Below are 19,561 nucleotides of genomic sequence, written 5' to 3'. Positions count from 1 at the left end.
TGCTTTGGGAACAGTCCCTTTTTTGCTGATATCACAAAGTAGGGAACAAAACTTATTTTCTACAAATTTGGCATGTTTCAGTTTCATACCACTTAGCTGCATGGATATTGACACTTGATCTAGCAGTTTGATAGTATTCCACCCAATGGGATTTTGCCATCGAACATTGTCAACATAAACTGTTATCTGGCTCATTAATTCGGGACACAACATTTGGTGTAGTGAATGAATTTCCCAGTGAGGAAGACCAGTCTCGTGATTCCATCGTGTTTTGGAACAACCCACCAGTGGATTAATCTAATTGCTGGAAGCCTTTGAAAGTAAAGCTCTGTTTCAACATGCAGTTGATCTCCTTCCTTACTGCTTCCTCTTTTGAGAGGCAGATCAGGTAGTACTTTGCTGCAAAATTCTTGAGGGATAATAGTTAATTTGCACTCAAAGCCTTTCACAAAACTTGTACAATTAGAAAATACAGTACTGTTATGTTGCAGTTTGCTCAGTAGGTCCAGTTTTTGTTCAAAAGATATTTGTTCCAATGAAATAATTCTGCTTCTTAATACCTCTTCTGTTAAGTGCTCTTCAACCCTACTACTATTAACTGATGTACTGAAATTTCTCAACACTGACATTTTAAGAGTCTTGTCTTTATCAGGAAGTGACTCGTAAAAAATTTTCTGATCAGCTATCTAGACAAGCACTAACTTTGACATTTCTGATTTTAATTTATATTGTAGGACTCATTACTTTGTCAAAGCTTTCTTTTTCTTCCAGGCTGATTGAAATCAAAAGACAAGGGAGTATACTGCATGGCATTTGTTGGTAAACTGCTCAAAGTGTGGGGTAAACTGTTGTGAAGTGATAGATCACAGAGCTTATGGGTCATCCACACTGCTTCATGAATCTAATTCATTTTCTGTGCATTCAATAGTTGGAATTATTTTATTATAAAACTTCAGAAGTCAGGGCTGCAGACTCTACAGACATTTAAATAGATGTAGGTTTCCCAGTGTCAGAATTTATTTCATTCAACCATTTCCTCATAAACTCTGAAACACATTCAGTCTCCCTATTAACTGCTATCATCAATGTAAACACCCTAAATTTGTCCTAGTTGCTTTACTTCTGCAGTTCGCCATGTTTTTGGATAAACTTACTGGCATGAGAACTTAGAGTTTAATATAATTTCATCATTAATTATCTGTCTTTGGTTTGAAAATCCATCTGGCACACTTCCTAATGCACTGTGAACAATCCCTCATCCTTCCATGCTTTCTCTCTTCGAACAATCTGGGAGCTCATCGTCTTGGCCATTATTTCGTAGTAACCGTTCAACTCACTTCAAGAGTCCGACAAATTGATTGTAACTACTCCTTGACGCTGATCCTAAACCACACCCCACATCAAAGGGAAGTTTTTGTTCCAGGTGCTTTATGACTACCATTATTCAAAGAGACTTTTGGAGCCTTGCTGCTATTGGTTCACTTTTCCTGCCCAGAAATCCCCAAACTACTCCTCTTGTGCTTCTTGCAAACAGCACTCTTTACAAAAACTTTTCTCGAAACTTGCATATATCAGTACATGTTTCCGTGACTTCCTGCACCCATCTGGCTGCATCCCCAACCATACGACCAATAACAAAAACAGTTTGTTCCTTTCGATTCTGAGACTCGATTAATGTGTGGTCACGCTTGTTAATAAATGCATTTGGATACATGAAACATTGAGGATCGATTCTGTTAAATTTCTCTGCTAAAACAACAGTAGCCTGCCGTGCAGTTTTTTTTAATTTTTGTAAACTGTTATGCTTTATTTTTAGAGAAATGAATAATCCTTTTTGTCCACACCTTTGTTAAATTCTACCTGGTTGTTTTTAAGTGCTCTGTGGGCCTGTTGACCACTAAACGATCCTTTTCTGCTACTTGATTAGTAGGTTTTTCATCTTCATCGTGCAACAGCACACCATACAATTTGTTAAGAGAATTAGTGAGCAATAATTCATGATTAATGTGCTATGTTTCACTTTCTGATGCAAGAGCTCAATAATTGTTACTGCCACCAGGTCTTCTGATGTTTTCATTTTTAAGGATTCTAGTTACAGCGTACACTCTGTGTCTATAGTTTGTTCTGCAGATCGGCAGTTTTATCAGACACCTTGCTTTCCAACTGCTATTTATGTTCTGAAAATTGCTTATTTAGGCTCTCTGTTAATTTTGCAACTGACTGCAAAACTTTGTTTTTGAAAGTGGCTGCTGTCTGACAAGAATGTTACGCACTGGTCCTAAACTTCAGATTGCAAATTGATTAGCATTTCAAACAGCTTGACTTTCTAGTCAATAGAATCTGTCTTCTGTGGCAGTTTTTGTTCTACTTCCTCAGTCAGGACACGGATATCATCTAATTATACTTCAAAAGATTCATCTAGGTATTCTATTTTTGTAAGGTTTTCTACATTGACAACCTGGAATTGATTTCACTTGTGTTTGCATCTTTTAAACTTAGCAACTCCAAATCTCTGTGACTACCTGCTATGCCTAACTGCTGCACCTGAACTATTTTTGCAACAAGCTGTAACAGGAACAAAAAAACATAACTTTGATTTCTTGACATTCCAAGAAGAATGGCACTGCGGTGAGCCATGTGGCAAAAATGTGTGCGGTGGCATGGTGATTTCTAACACTCGCCCCAACTGATACAAAAATGCCAACGTCCTTCTGCGATGCTGCACTAGGAAACTGCCGTGGCCGGTGACTCAGGGATGCAGGAGGGAGGCACTCATGACCAGAATGATCTTGCTTGTTGTGGAATGCCCACAGAGTGGACTGGAACAACTTGCTTCTTGTGACGCAGCTGACTGCCTCCAGTTTCCCTAAAAGTCTCTCACATCCTCTTGTTGCGCTTTCCAATAACAGCTGAAGTGCTCCATATTGTTTTTGTGACCACACATCTACTGATTTCCAGCACCTGTGGTGTTGTATAAAATCATTTCCTGCACCTTGCCTCAGTTCTACATCTAAAAAAAAAAAAAAAAAAAAAAGCTATGTACTCCACCACGTCTAAAAGTGCTCCAACTTCCATTTATCCCTTTCCAGTGAGAATACACCTTAATGTCGCCCAAGTTAGCTCCCAATACTTTCATGTTTACTCTCTCCTCTGATGCATAATGTGCTCAGCTTATTAGCTCAGAAAATTAATTACATGGCAAACAAAATTTAAACATGAATAAATAAAGCTTATATTAGTTCATGGAATCAGTTATTTAGTAATCAGTGAATGAAGTGGAATGCAACGTGGACACCGTCTCTGTGCCACATAGCACTATTTTACAGCAGTTTTCCTGGGGCCAAACAGTTTGGTGAGGCACTTGAACTGTTCTAAACCTTGGCAGAATTCTACTCACAGCAATGTCAGCACATGACTGCCTATGAATCAGAGCCTCAACTCGTGACCATTTTCCATGCTGGGGAAGTACCAGCTGAGCTCTCAAATATCTGTGGAGTATTCTCATTTGGTCATTAATATATTTGTCATTTGCTTTGCATTTAGTCCATAGAGTAGAAATCCTTGATTCAACTTACTATTTTCTGTGTGGCTTGGTGACCTGTCCATCCATATTTGTTTCCCTAAGGTAATTCTTAAAGACTGTTCCTTGTGATTCCTAACAGCTATGTGCTAGGAACTTCTGGATTGGACATTTGGTTCTGTTCAAGTTGTGACTTGTATTCATCTCCAAAATATAATTAATTGTTTTGTATGATTCTCAATAGATTCACCTGTGGCAATCCTTATACAACAAATCCGTCCAAAGACATGGTAAAACTTGTCAAATTACAGCGATAGAAGGCAGCTAGCCTTTTCCTGAAAAAGGCTATTTGAGTCTGCAGGCTACTAATAAACAGTAAGGCCTTCTATTGTAGTCAGTAACACATGTAGCTGTCAAGAGAGCAATTCGTGAATCTTCAGATGATCTGTCACATATTCCAAAGAATTTGTGGTAATATGTAAAGGCTGATAGTGAAACCAAAGCTAGTGTCCAATCACCCGCAAGTGAGGCAGGAATTGAAATTGAGGGTAGCAGAGCAAAAGCTCAATTTTGAAATGTTTCTTTACAAAGGAAGACCTGACAGAATTGCCCCAATTTAATCCTTTCACCACTGAAAAGATGAGCAAAATAAGTGTTAGTTATTGGTGTTGGGAAAAGGCTGAGATTGTTAAAATTGAGCAAAGCTCCATGGCCCGATGGAATCTCTATCAGATTCTATCTGAATTTGTGGTTGAGCTAGCCCCCCTTTCTACTTGTAATCTATTGTAGATCCCTTGAAGAAAAAACAGTGCCCAGTAGCTGGAAGAAAGCACAGATCACACCCATGTACAAAAATGGTAGTAGAAGTGACCCACAAAACTACTGCCCAATATCCTTTAAATCAGTTTGTTGTAGAATCTTAGATAATGTTGCTGAGTTCAAACATAAAGAGGTATCTCAAACAGAATGACCACCTCCATGCCAGCCAGCTTAGATTCTGAAAAAAGTGAAACCCAACATTCAGTTTTCTCTTGACATACTGAAATCTTTGAAGTGAGGCAGTCCATGTGGATGCAGTATTTCTTGATTTCCGAAAAGCATTTGGCTCAGTAACACAACTATGCTTATTGTCTAAAGTAAAATTGTCTGGGGGCATCAAGTGAAATTTGTGACTGGATTGAGGATTTTTTGGTAGGGAGGATGCAGCATATCATTTTGGCTGGAGAGTCGTCATCAGATGCAGAGGTAATTTTGGGTGTGCCCCAGGGAAGTGTGTTGGGACCTTGCTGTTCATGTTGTATGTTAAATGACCATGTGGACAATGTTAATAGTAACCTCACACTTTTTGCAGACTATGCAGTTAAGTATAATGAAGTACTGCCTGAATGACCCTACATAAATCTTCAGTCAGATCTTGGTAAGATTTGAAAGTGGTTCAGAGATTGACAACTTGCTTCAAATGTTCAGAACTCCAAAATTGTGCACTTGACAAAATGTAAAAACGTAGTATCCTGTGACTGTAATATCAGTGAGTCACTTTTGGAATTGGCCAACTGATACAAATGCCTGTGTGTAACACTTCATAAGGATTTGAAATGGAATGATCACACACATTCAGTCATTGGTACAGCAGGTGCTAGACTTTGGTTTATAGGTAGAGCACTGGCAAAATGCAATCAGTCTACAAAGGAGACTGCGTACAAATCACTTATGTGACCCCATCTAGAATACTGTTAAGTGTGAGAGACCTGTGCCAAAATATTGAACATACACTGAGAAAGACAGCACTGATGGTAACAGGTTTCTGTGACCCGTGTGTGTGTTCCTACTTATCAAGTCTCAAGAATTAGCTTTAAATGATGATTCTAGGAATATACTAAAACCCCCATGTATATTTTTTTCTCAGTATATCCACTGTGAATGACGAACTAAGACGGTGATTTAAACTGGTGTTTATTTGGTAATAAGTATGCAACCAGTCTCTTATTAACGATTTATTCAACCATGAACATGTTTTTGAGCCACGGTGGGCTCATATTCAGATGGAGGTATTACAGAAACATTACCATGTGGACGAAGTGTAGCTTCAAAAAATTGAAAGTAAACTCTAGCAACCACCATCAACATTACAAACTAAGAAAGAAATGCCAAAATTTGTCAGTCTTCCGTTCCTTGGCAAAGTGTCATTTATTAAACTTGCAAATCTTTTCAGACCACATAATGTTCTTCCACACTGACAATAAAATAGAAAATAAAATTCTTCACAATAATAAATGCACTAAAGAGTGGCATAAAAATTATGGCATATACAAATTCACATGCGCCTGGTCTTCCTTCTACATAGGTCAAACAGGGAAAATTTTTGCAACCTGCTACAAAAGAGCATATGGATGCTATTCAACTCACAAACTTAGGTAAGTCCAGTTTTGTATCAGACGTTGTTCATCATGAATACTGTGTTGATGATTTCAACAACAGTATTTCTGCGCTACACATTGCTGAGAAGACCTCCTTCAGCAATTAGAAATCGCCCCAAAAAATCCTGAACGAACAGACTGAATCAATGGTAAACCTTTTCTTCCTGAATTTCCAGGATATTCTGGCACAAAAAATGACAGTAATTCATCTTCCTGCATAAATCTTGTTCTTCTTGGTGTGTAATGACTATGGAATTCTCTAACTCACAAAAAGTTTTTAATTATGTATTACATATTCATCTCTAGCTGTTTACCTTTTGTATGTAGCAAGTGACATTTACTGAAATATAAAACTGGTACTAGTAATATTTGTATCATAATTCAATGCATCTCTTGCCAAAGACTATTATGTAATAAAAGTGCAGTATCTGTCATATCCATGTTCTTTGTAAAAACATAGAATGTTTACATCCCGTGAGCCAGTGTAAAACCAAGTTTAGCTACATACTGTGTTTATTTGTGCACATAACATAATAATGCATGTTATAAGAAGCAATCTTATGTGAATACCACAAGGCAGTGTACTGTAAGTACCTAAAACATAAAAAAACTTTTGGATTCATAAATGTTTCATCACCGCTTATTAAATTTCCGTAATTTCCGCCAGCAGCACCAGCAATACATCTAGCTACACTTGATCCACAGGATAATGTTTCTATAACACTTCCATCTGAAGATGAGCCTGCAATGGCTCGAAAACATGTTTATGGTTGAATAAATCGTAAAAACAATAGACTGGTTGCTTATTTATTAACAAATAAACACCCCTATGTATCATTCACATAGGGACTATGAGGACAAGATTATATTAATTACAGCAAGCACAGAGGCATTTAAACAATCACAGGGAGAAACTCATATAACTGGTATAATGTGATGTAACTTCCGCCATGCACTTTACTTTGGATTGGTTAGTATAGATTTAGAAAGATCTTGATTTCCCCCCGCCACCCAACATGATTGGCACTCCATCTGTAGGCACACAGACTAACAAATTTCATGACAAATGTATGTTCTTACAGTTTCTTCAAAACTGCTGAGAATATTACATCAATCTGTGTGCAAGTGATATCTACACTTTCATAGAATGCTAAAGAACAGGCAACAAACTCTTTACAATAATTTTACCATCTGGCTGCGAACTTTGTGTGCCATAACCTGTATGCAACGCACAATTATCAGGTTTGATATAGACATTACACGGATTTTTGTACCTGAAATGGACATAAATGATCAGTTGCAACTACAAAGTAATCTTCCATTAAGTCATCATCCTTCAAAGGGCGCAAGGACTTTACTGAAAGTAATGCAGCTTTTTACCTCATATAAATTAAACCCTTTTTTTCTCTCTCTTCTTCAGAGTGCTTCCTTCTAAATTTTAAAACCTCTTGTACTCTCCTAGGTCCTTCACATTTTCCTTTTCCACATTCTTTGACATGGTAAAACATGTAGTGCCTTTATTAGTTGAACTTCCTGAAACTGTTCAGCATCTTAAAATACACTAAACTCATCTTTTTGTATAAATCAATGTGATTCCTCACATTGTGGACTGAAGTGCAAAGACAATGTCAGTTTTACACAATGCTGACTTGCCTTTACTGCTAATAGAAGGCCTTGCTGCCAAGGCTAATCTTCCTCTATTTCACAGTTGGCACTTCTCCCATATTTCCGCATGGGAGGGATGCTCTGTATAATTTCCTAGATAATTTTAATTGTCTGCATCCAAATATTAATGATGGAAGTTGAAAAGGATGGGAAACTTCCGTTTTTAGATATCTTTGTCTACAGGAGGGATGATGGGACATTAGGACACAGTGTTTATTGTAAGCCTGCGCACACAAACCAATATCTTCCTGCATCAAGTTGTTATCACCATACTAAGGCAATGGGGTCCTAAGTACATTGGTAAAAAGAGCTTATGCCACCACAGCTGCAGATAGTTTGACACAAGAACTGGATCATCTAAAAGTAGTGTTCGAGCCAAATGGGTATACCAACAATCAGATCTGTCATGCTCTATAGAATGGACCCTTGCAGGAACCAACAGAAAATACAGTCAAATTGGTGGCATTCCTACCTTTTGTGGGAAGCATATGTTCAGCAATAGGAAGAATTTTAAAAAGATTTTATATTAAGTGTATTCCATCTGCCAGCTAAAACTAGAGCTCTGCTGGGCTCGGTGAAGGATTATTTGGGTTTGAGGAAGCCTGGTGTCTACAAAATTGCCTGCCACTGCAGGAAAGCCTGTACCGGAGAAATGATTTGTATGCTTCAGGATCAATGCATGGAGCACCATCGCCACACACGTTTATTTCAGCCAGAAAAGTTGCGGTTGCGGAACTTTGTCTTACTGAAGGACATGAAATGTTACACGATGAGACACAAGTGGTTGCCCCTATGTTGTGTTATTGTGACTGTGTAATGAAAGAAGTAATTGAAATCCAGCTGTCTGACTTAATTATAAACAGAGATAATGGGTTTCCTTTTAAGTAAGCATTGGAACCCAGTTTTGTTTGACATTAAACAACGGTCTGTGTTTTGGTCATCAATAGCTGTCAATAGTGTTTATCAATTGATTGTTTCCACAAGTTTTCCCCAGCGGTGCACTGTTGTCTTGCTCTAGAGAGCAGTTATGTCCTTGCATGTGTTGTGGACCTACTGACAGTGTATAAAGGAGCCGTGGTGACGTATTCGATTTCAGTTTCGGTGAGTTAGTGCAATGGCTTACTCACCTGAAGATAGCGCCCAGATGGACTGCCGAAATATTGTGGCAAGATGATGTTATGTTCTGGCTGGAGACCCAACATGAATATCATAAATTACTACACTGGGAATGTTCATGGAGCCACAAGTTCCACCGTTGCTAGAAAATGGGGAAGGGGGGCTTCAGTAGAGGCTCTGTCCATATTCAAAGGCGTTAGTGATCCACCTTGTGTGAGAAGACAGGGAGGCAAAGATGCTTATATTCTCTGTAGTGTGTTATTAAAGAATAATATCATGAAAGCACTATCAAAAGTTGTTGGAAAACGACAAAATTACATAATTTTTAAACAGAGTTCTTATTCAGGGCTAATAAAAAAGAATTAAAGGTTTCAAATCTAAGCTACCTTTGGATACATAAAAGCTTTTTGGTGGGTGCTTTTTAAGGAAAAGGTATGGTATATTCATCTTATTCAATTAATAATTTAATCCGTTTCACTTACTTGTAGCTGAAAATTGCATTTGGAATTTATATACCTGACAGAAAGGGTAGTAAATGAGAAAAATACATGTGGAAGATTTGTTGTTTTGGTTTTATAAAATGTTCATTTTTACTTTTGGTCACTCAAATGGATATGTGCCAGAATTTTGGTTCAGTGTGGAGTTAACTTGTCGTCCTGTCTCAAATGTTGTGGAATATGTGTTTCAATTGTAGATTCGTTTAGTGAATCTAGATCATTCCCTGTAGTTTTTTAATTCTATCAGTATCTTTCCTGCTCTTCTCAGTGGAAGCAGTTTTGGTATTTATACATTTTATCAATACAAAACACCAAAGACTACCCACATTGTGAAAAATAAACATTTGGAGCCGTATGCATTTCCAGTAACAAGACTTCTAGCTTACCAGTGATATACATCTTACAGATTCTAGAGACTTGGTATTGCATGTTGTCATTGCCACTGCTGTATCTGTCACTGATATTCATAATACTTTCGAGGTTTCATATGATTTAATCTATTTAAATTTTTTGAAGAGCAGTTGTTAAAGTAAACTGAGAGGTGGAATTCGTAAAGTTCTCTGTAGATGTACATGTTAAGATGAGTTGCTCTGCTAAGGTGGTGGAATATTTTAAACGATTTAGCATTCAAAGCAATATACTGTGTATTGAGACTAATGATCAATTTGGTCTTGGATTGCCTTGTTACCCACTTTACAAGAACAGTGCGCAGGGAATAAAATTCCTTCAACATCAGAGGAAAATAATTGACCACCCATTGGGAAAGTAAAATTCAGAGTTACATTGAAATTAAGGCAAACAACTGAGTGTATGTCCTATTATGAGTAGGAAAGTTGCTACTCACCATATCGCGGAGATGCTGAGCCGCAGAAAGGCAAAACACACACACACACACACACACTGCATGCAAACGCAACTCACACGACTGCAGTCTCAGGCAGCTGAAACCACACTGTGGCCAGTATCACCAGAGCATGATGGGAGTGGCGACTGGGTGGGGGTAAGGAGGAGGCTGGGGCGGGGAGGGGGAGGGGTCGTATGGTGATGGTGGCAGCCAGTGAAGTGTTGCAGGTTAGGTGGAAGGCAGGGAGAGGTGGGAAAGGGGGGGGGGAAGTTGTGGAAAAGGAGAGAAATAAATAAAAAGACTGGGTGTGGTGGTGGAATGAGGGCTGTGTAGTACCAGAATGGGAACAGGGAAGGGGCTGGATGGGTGAGGAAAGTACCTAACGAAGTTTGAAGCCAGGTGGGTTACAGGAACGTAGGACGTATTGCAGGGGAAGTTCCCATCTGCGCACTTCAGAAAAGCTGGTGTTGGTGGGAAGGATCCATATGGCGTATGCTGTGGAGCAATCATTGAAATGAAGGATAGAAGGATATCATGTTCAGCAGCGTGTTCAGCAACAGGGTGGTCCACTTGTTTCTTGGCCGCTGTTTGTCGGTGACAATTAACGTGGGCAGACAGCTTTTTGGTTGTCATGCCTACGTAGAATGCAACACAGTGGTTGCAGCTTACCATGTAGACAAAGTGACTGGTTTCACAGGTATCCCTGCCTTTTATGGGATAGGCACAAAAGGGCAAAACAAATCTCCTGTGACTTATCTTTCCAATCTCCCACCACCTCCCAAAGTCCCACCATCCGGCCACAGAGGAGCATTCCCCTCGTAAAGTACCACCCAGGACTGGAGAAACGAATTACATCCTCCACCTGGGTTTCGATAACCTCTCATCGCACCCTGAAATGAGAAATGTCCTGCCCACTATCCTTCCCACCCCTCCTACATTGGTATTCTGCCGTCCACCGAACCTATACAGTATACTTGTCCATCCTTACACAACAACATCTTGGTGCCAATTCCTTACCTCATGGCCCATACTCCTGTAATAGACTTAGATGCAAGACCTGTCCTATACATCCTCCCACCACCACCTACTCCAGTCACAAGCATCACGTATCCCATCAAAGGCAGGGCTACCTGTGAAACCAGCAATTTGGTCTACAAGCTAAGCTGCAACCACTGTGCTGCATTCTATGTAGGCATGACAACCAACAGGCTGTCTGTCTGCATGAATGGCCACCAACAAACCGTGGCCAAGAAACGAACAGACAACCCTGTTGCTGAACATGCTGCTGAACATGACATCCTTCATTTCAGTGACTGCTTTGCAGCCTGTGCCATATGGATCCTTCCCACCAACACCAGCTTTTCCGAATTTCGCAGGTGGGAACTTTTCCCTGCATTACATCCTACATTCCCGTACCCCTCCTGGACTCAACCTTCATTAGTCACTGTCCTCACCCATCCAGCTTCCCTGCTCCCTTTCCAGCACTACACAGCTGTCATTCCACCACCACACTCAGTCTTTTTATTTATTTCTCTCCTTTTCTGCTACTTCTGCGCCCCGTCCTCCCCACCTCTCCCTTGCCCTCCACCTAACCTGCAGCACTTCGCTGTCTGCATCCCCCAACATACTATCCCTCCCTCTCCCTGCCCCAGCCTCCTCCTTACTCCCACCCAGTCGCCACTCCCATCATGCACTGGGGCTGCTTCTCGAAGTGTAGTTTCAGTTGCCTGAGACAGCAGACATGTGTGCGAGTTGTATTTGTGTACGTGTGCATGCGTGCATTTGTCTCTCTCTCTCTCTCTCTCTCTCTCTCTCTCTCTCTCTCTCTCTCCCCCCCCCCCCCCCCCTCTCTCTCTCCCCGTGTGTGTGTGTTTGTGTGTGTGTGTGTGTGTGTGTGTGTGTGTGTGTTTTGTTGACAAAGGCCATTGGCCAAAAGCTTTAAATGTGAAAGTCTTTGCTGTGCATGTCTGCGACTCAGCATCTCCACTGTGTGTCGAGTGGCAACTTTTCTTCCTATAATATTGTTACATTCCATCCTGGATTTACCATTGTTTGTTTTGAGTATATATGCTCTCAGAAAAGGGAAATATCTGAGAGAATATATACTCTATTTGTCTGTAAGCTCATCCTTTTCTGCTTGGCTGCTAAGCAATTCCTCTGCAAATCAAGTAAGTGGTGCTCTATCCTATATACTCCAAAGTAAATGATCTCATATGATCTACTTGGGGTGATGCCCTTTATCCATTTTGCTTTGTTATAGTTGTCTTTGATTGAAAGCTCTAACACAATCATGCATTGGTAATGATTGCATTGATGCTCAGTTCTGTTTTCACTTATGTAGAGCAGTTTGTCAGTTAACTAATCTGTAGATGTTTTGATTAACACAAATACTTTATTGGAATGCTGTAGCTTTCTAAACTTGGTACACTTTGTTCAATTTCTGTTGGTGTTTAGCGGCTGGAAGACCGCATCACTGATATTCTGATGGGAGTTGGCCGTGGTGGCCTTGAAAGACGTGTACCTCGAGTTCGTGAAAGAGATGGAGCAGATGTTCGCCGACCTGGTCCTAGGTAAGATAGTATCGTGCATGTTAGGAGAAACTGGGGAAAAGTGCCATACTTCACATATTCGTACATGAGGAGCATTGTTGGTATGTAATCTCTTCAAATGTTACTTAATTTATGTCCAAATCATATGTGTAGGACAGTAAAATGTGGTCTTATTCCTTGCAATGGAAGAAAGAAGAGAGATTTTGTCTGGAGTGTGTCAGCACATTAGACAGCAGAAAGCGAAATATTTCTTTGTTCATCTGATTGATGATTTTATGGAAAAATGCTACAGTTGAGTTCCTATTCCTCAAATGTGCTCCTCAAGAAATCATTTCAGTGTTAATCGCCACCTGTGTATAATTTTTTCATAAATGTAGTAGTGAAACACTTAATTTGTTCGCACAACTATTTTAGTTGCAGGAAAAATCTTTCTGCCGTCTGCAGATATTATACACACAATTCACACAGTACAATAATTATTTTATAATTATTTTGTTATTCTGAATCTTGGTATTTTGAAGGTAGAGCACTAACAATTGCCAGTATAAATCCTTCATTATGTGTTTTAGGGAATGTACAGCTTATAAAATTTCTTGATAGATTAAAACGGTGTGCCACACATGGTCTCAAACATAGACGCTCCTGTTTCACGTGCAGTGCTGTTAGTGACTGAATTATGGAAGGACAAGAGACAACCATAGGTGCAACCACAACAGAGGGCTGAGAGGCCAGACCAACGTATGGTTCCTGAAGAATGGCAGCAGCCTTTTCAGTAGTTTCAGGGGCAACAATCTGGATGATTGACTGATCTGGCCTTGTAACTTCAACCAAAATTGCCTTGCTGTGGTGGTACTGCAAATGGCTGAAAGCTAGGGGAAACTACAGATGTAATTTTTCACGAGAACAAGCAGCTTTACTATATTGTTAAATGATGATGGCGTGCTCTTGGATATAATATGCCAGAGGGAAAATAGTCTCACCATTCAGATCTCCGGGTGGGGACTACTCGGGAGGATGTCATAATCAGCAGAAATGAAACTGGCATTCTATGGATTGGAGTGTGGAATGTCAGACCCCTTAATCGAGCAGACAGGTTAGAAAATTTAAAAAGGGGAATGGATATGTTAAAGTTAAAATAGTGGGAATTAGTGACGCTTGGTGGCAGGAGGAACAAGACTTCTGGTCAGGTGAATACAGGATTATAAATACAAAATCAAATAGGTGTAATGCAGGATTAGGTTTAATAATGAAGGGGTGCGGGGGAGAAAACATGAATGCGGATAAGCTACGACGGACAGCATAGTGAATGCATTATTGTAGCCAAGATATACACAAAGCCCCCACACCTACCATAGTAGTACAATTATATATGTCAACTGGCTCCACAGATAAAGAGATGGAAGAAATTATGATGCAATAAAATAAATTATTCAGCTAGTTAAGGGCGACGAACATTTAATAGTCATGGGAACTAGAATTCGAAAGGAAAAGAAAGAGAAGGAAAATTAGTAGGTTAATATGGACTGGGGGTATGGAGTGAAAGAGGAAGCTGCCTGGTAAAATTTTGCACAGAGCATAACTTAATCATAGCTAACACTCGGTTTAAAAAGAATGAAAGAAGTTTGTTTATGTGGAAGAGGCCTGGACACACTTGAAGGTTTCAGATAGATTACATAATGGTAAGACAGATTTAGGAACCTGGTTTTAAGTTTTAAGACATTTTCTGGGGCAGATGTGGACTCTGGCCACAATTTATTGGTTATGAACTGTAGACTAAAACTGAAGAAACTGCAAAAAGATGGGAATTTAAGGAGATGGGATCTGGATAAACTGAAAGAGCCATAGGCTGTAGAGTGTCCGAGAGAGAGCATTAGAATTCCAATCATAAAGAAAGCAAATGTTACAGGTGTGACAATTACCAAACTATCAGTTTAATAAGTCAAGTCTGCAAAATACTAAGAAGAATTATTTACAGACGAATAAAAAAACTAGTAGAAGCTGACCTCGGGGAAGATCAGTTTGGATTCTGTAGAAATGTTGGAGCATGTGAGGCAATACTGACTCTGCAAATTATCTTAGAAGACAGATTAAGGAAAGGCAAACCTGTGTTCTTATCATTTGTAGACTTACAGAAACCTGTTGACTGGAATACTCTCTTTCAAATTCTGAAGGTGGCAGGGGTAAAATACAGGGAGCAAAAGGCTATTTACAATTTGTACAGAAACCAGATGGCAGTTTTAAGAGTCGAGGGGCATGAAAGGGAAGCAGCGATTGGGAAGGGAGTGAGACAGGGTTGTAGCCTGACCTCAATGTTTTTCAACCTATATATTGAGCAAGCAGTAACAGAAACAAAAGAAAAATTTGGAGCAGAAATTAAAATCCTTAGAGAAGAAATAAAAACTTTGAGGTTCGCCGGTGACATTTTGATTCTGTCAGAGACAGCAAAGGACCTGGAAGAGCAGCTGAACGGAGTAGACAGTGTCTTGAAATGAGGATAGAAGATGAACATTGACAAAAGCAAAATGAGGATAATGGAATGTAGTTGAATTAAGTCGGGTGATGCTGAGGGAATTAGATTAGGAAATGAGACACTTAAAGTAGTAAAGGAGTTTTGCTATTTGGGGAGCAAAATAACTGATGATGGTCAAAGTAGAGAGGATATAAAAATGACTGGCAATAGCAAGGAAAGTGTTTCTGAAGAAGATAAATTTGTTAACATCGGGTATAGATTTAAGTGTCAGAAAGTCTTTCCAAAAACTACTAGTATGGAGTGTAGCCATGTGTAGAAGTGATACATGCCTGATAACTAGTTTAGCCCAAGAAGAGAATAGAAGCTTTTGAAAGTGGTGCTACAGAAGAATGCTGAAGATTAGCTGGGCAGATCACATAACTAATGAGCAGTGCATACTGAACAGAATTGGGGAAAAGAGGAATTTGTGATACAACTTGACTAGAAGAAGGGATCAGTTGCTAGGACACATTCTGATGCATCAAGGGATCACCAATTTAGTATTTGAGGGAAGTGTGGAGGGGAGTGGGTGGGGGTGGGGGGGTAAAAATCATAGTGAGACACTAAGCAGATTCAGAAGGATATAGGTTGTAGTAGTTATTCAGAGAGTTGCAGGAAGTGCTGGGAAGTGAGTACCAGGTCACCAGCATTGTGAAGCCTAATGCAGGATTGGCTCAGGTGACTGTTAACAATGGGGGGGGGGGGGGGTGTTTATGTAGGGATTTTACTAAAGAGGATCAGGTAGTGATTGTGGGTGGGGCTGGTAATAGTATTGATAGGGATGGGGAGTATGACATAGATGGTGATCTGGAAAAGATAGCCACTCAGGCTGGCAACACGAATGTGCATTCCGTGGAACTGTTTCAGCGTCACAATCGGCCTCATCTTAATACAGCCGTCAGGCGTAATAACATGGGACTTGGGGGTGCGCTAATGACAGAAAGCGTGGGTCGCATTTCAGTGGTGTCGGTGGAGTCTAACAGCAAGACGGGTTTCACTAGACATGGCCTGCACCTCAACAGGTATGGGAAGGGGAGGTTAGCAAAGCTTGTAGGTGACAGCATAGGTGGAGTTGGTGGGATCACTCATGGCAAAATTTCTGCAGTAGTGGGAGTTAGAGCTGCACCTTTTTTAGATTGAAGTCTGCTGATAGGTATTCCTGCTTAAGGGAAGTCTCTCTAACAAAGGAACCACTTTTGCCAAAGCTTAGGTATCCGAGTAATGACGGAATTAGTATATTTCATCAAAATATACAAGGTATTAGAGATAAAGTTAGTGAACTGCTTATAGATGTTGACTCTGAAATTATTGGTATATCTGAACACTTCTTAAATAAGGAGATAATTCGGAGGCTTCCTTCACCAGTATACAGGTTGGCTGGCAGCTTATCGAGGAGCTCTTTGCGGTGTGGGGGAGTAGCCATGCATGTGAAAAATGGCATCCCATTTGAGTCAATTGATGTTTCAAAGTACTGCACTGAAAAGGTGTTTGAATGTTGTGCAGGCGTGGTTAAGTTTAACGGAGCTAAACTTCTAACTGGTGACTTCAATATTAATTGTATAAGTGATTGTGCAAGGAAGAGGATGCTGGTAGACCTCCTTAATTCATATAATCTTGTGCAAACCGTATTCTTTCCGACAAGAGTGCAAGGGAACAGTAGAACAACCATAGACAACATTTTTGTTCATTCCTTATTACTAGAAGGGCATTATGTTAGCAAAAAGGTGAATGGCCTTTCAGATCATGATGCACAAATTTTAACTCTGAAAGATTATTGTGCTGCAACACGTGTTAAATATAGTAATCAGCTGTTTAGGAAAGCTGATCCAGTTGCTGTAGAGACCTTTGTAAACCTTATCAAGGAACAAGAGTGGCAGGATGTTTATAGCGCTGATACAGTAGACGATAAATATAATGCTTTTCTCAAGACTTTTCTCGTGCTCTTTGAAAGTTGCTTTCCGTTAGAACGTTCAAAACAGGGTACTAGCACAAACAGGCAGCCTGGGTGGCTGACTAGAGGGATAAGAATATCTTTTAGAACAAAGTGGCAATTATATCAAAATGTTAGAAACAGTCAAAATCTAAGTACAGCAGCGAATTACAAACAGTATTGTAAGGTGCTTAAAAATGTTATTAGGAAGGCAAAAAGTATGTGGTATGCAGGTAGAATAGCTAAGTCTCAGGATAAAATTAAAACCATATGTTCAGTCGTAAAGGAAGTGGCTGGAATGCAGAGACAGGTTGAGGATATAGAATCAGTGCATAGTGGGAATGTCCATGTTACTGATAAGTTGCGTATATGTGCAGTATTTAATAATCACTTTCTGAATATAGCAGGTGAACTAAATAGAAACTTAGTCCCAACAGGGAATCATATAGCTCTCTTAGCAAAAAGTGTTCAGAGTCTGTTACCTGAAATGCTCCTCCATGATACTGACAAGAACTCTCATGGATATGATGGGGTATCTAGCAGAATACTGAAGTATTGTTCTATGTATGTTAGCCCAGTACTTAGCCATATCCATAACTTTTCCTTTAGGAGTGGTTGGTTTCCTGACCGATTAAAGTACTGGGTAGTGAAGCCACTTTATAAAAAGGGAGACATTGATAATGTTGACAATTATAGACCTATTTCTATGCCATCGGTGTTTGCTAAAGTTATCGAGAAGGTTGTATATACAAGGTTACTGGAGAATTTAAATTCATATAATTTGCTGTCAAATGTTCAGTTTGGTTTTAGAAATGGTTTAACAACTGAAATGCTATATTCTCCTTTCTCTGTGAGGCTTTGGACTGGTTAAATAAAAGATTGCGAAAACTAGGTGTTTTCTTTGATTTAACGAAGGCTTTTGACTGTGTTGACCACAAAATATTACTGCAGGAGTTGGACCATTATGGAGTAAGGGGAGTAGCTTACAATTGGTACACCTCTTACTTTAAGAACAGGAAGCAGAAGGTAATTCTCCGCAATATTGAGAGTGGTAGTGATGTTCAGTCCCAATGGGGCACTGTTAAGTGGGGAGTTCCCCAAGGGTCGGTGTTGGGGCCACTGCTGTTTCTTATTTATATAAATGACATGCCTTCTAGTATTATAGGTGATTTAAAAATATTTCTGTTTGCTGATGACACCAGCTCGATAGTGAAGGATCTTGTGTGTAATATTGAAACAGTATCAAATAATGTAGTTCATGAAATAAGTTCGTGGCTTGTGGAAAATAATTTGATGCGAAATCACAGTAAGACTCAGTTTTTACAGTTTCTAACTCACAATTCAACAAGAACTGATATTTTGATCAGACAGAATGGGCATATTATAAGCGAGATGGAACAGTTCAAGTTCCTAGGCGTTCGGATAGATAGTAAGCTGTTGTGGAAAGCCCATGTCCAGGATCTTGTTCAGAAACTAAATGCTGCTTTATTTACCATTAGAACATTATCTGAAATAAGTGACACTTCAACACGAAAAGTAGTCTATTTCGCATATTTTCATACGCTTATGTCGTATGGTATCATTTTTTGGAGTAATTCTTCTGATTCAAAAAGGGTATTTTTGGCTCAAAAACAGGCTGTTTGAGCTATATGTGGTGTAAGTTCGAGAACCTCTTGTCGACCCCTATTCAATAGTCTGGGAATTCTGACATTGCCCTCAAAGTATGTATTTTCTTTAATGTCGTTTGTTGTTAGCAATATTAGCCTATTCCCAAGAGTTAGCAGCTTTCACTCAGTTAATACTAGGCATAAATCCAATCTGCATGTGGAATGCACTTGCTTGACTCTTGTGCAGACAGGAGTGCAGTATTCTGCTGTATCCATTTTCAATAACCTACCACAAGAACTCAAAAATCTTAGCAGTAGCCCAAACACTTTTAAGTCTAAACTGAAGAGTTTCCTCATGGCTCACTCCTTCTATTCTGTCGAGGAGCTCCTGGAAGAGCTAAAAATTAAGCAAATTCCAGTGGTACATTGTTGATTTTCTTTATTTAAACTTACGACTTGTCACCTGAATGTTTTTTTTATATATTTCATTTTATCTGTTTCTAATATCGTGTTATAATTTAATGTATCGACTCGTTCCATGACCATGGAGACTTCTCCTTAGTTTGGTCCCACAGAACAATAAATAAATAAATAAAAATTAAAATAAGAGGCTTGCTCAGGATAGAGTTGCATGGAGAGCTGCATCAGACCAGACTCTGGACTGAAAACTACTACTACTACTACTACTACTACTACTACTCCTCCAAGAAGTACATCCTGTTTGACAAATGTGATCAAGGTGCATACAACAGTAACACCCACATCCCGCTGTTCAGTTAAGGTCCCAAAGAACTTTATAGTGAAGGTGTCCTCGACAAAATAAAATGAACATACAAGGCTGGAAAACAGGTTCTCAGTACTAAAGATAGCCTACAGGAGACATGTAATAGATTCCAACAATGTAATG

At 39.5% G+C, this 19,561-nt stretch overlaps 1 protein-coding gene across 1 annotated transcript in view; it reads left to right on the top strand.

Moving 5' to 3' along the window:
• Nucleotides 1–19,561, top strand: part of LOC126282062 (E3 ubiquitin-protein ligase Iruka-like) — a 151,639-nt gene that overhangs the window by 51,969 nt on the left and 80,109 nt on the right. Inside the window, exon 3 of the mRNA XM_049981505.1 lies at nt 12,514–12,629. Coding sequence (XP_049837462.1) covers nt 12,514–12,629 — 116 coding nt within the window. The remainder of the gene's footprint in view (nt 1–12,513; nt 12,630–19,561) is intronic.

The sequence above is a fragment of the Schistocerca gregaria genome, chromosome 7 (genome assembly GCF_023897955.1).
Source record: "Schistocerca gregaria isolate iqSchGreg1 chromosome 7, iqSchGreg1.2, whole genome shotgun sequence".
NCBI classification, from domain to species: Eukaryota; Metazoa; Arthropoda; class Insecta; order Orthoptera; family Acrididae; genus Schistocerca; species Schistocerca gregaria.
This window is presented reverse-complemented; position numbering and strand designations above follow the sequence as displayed.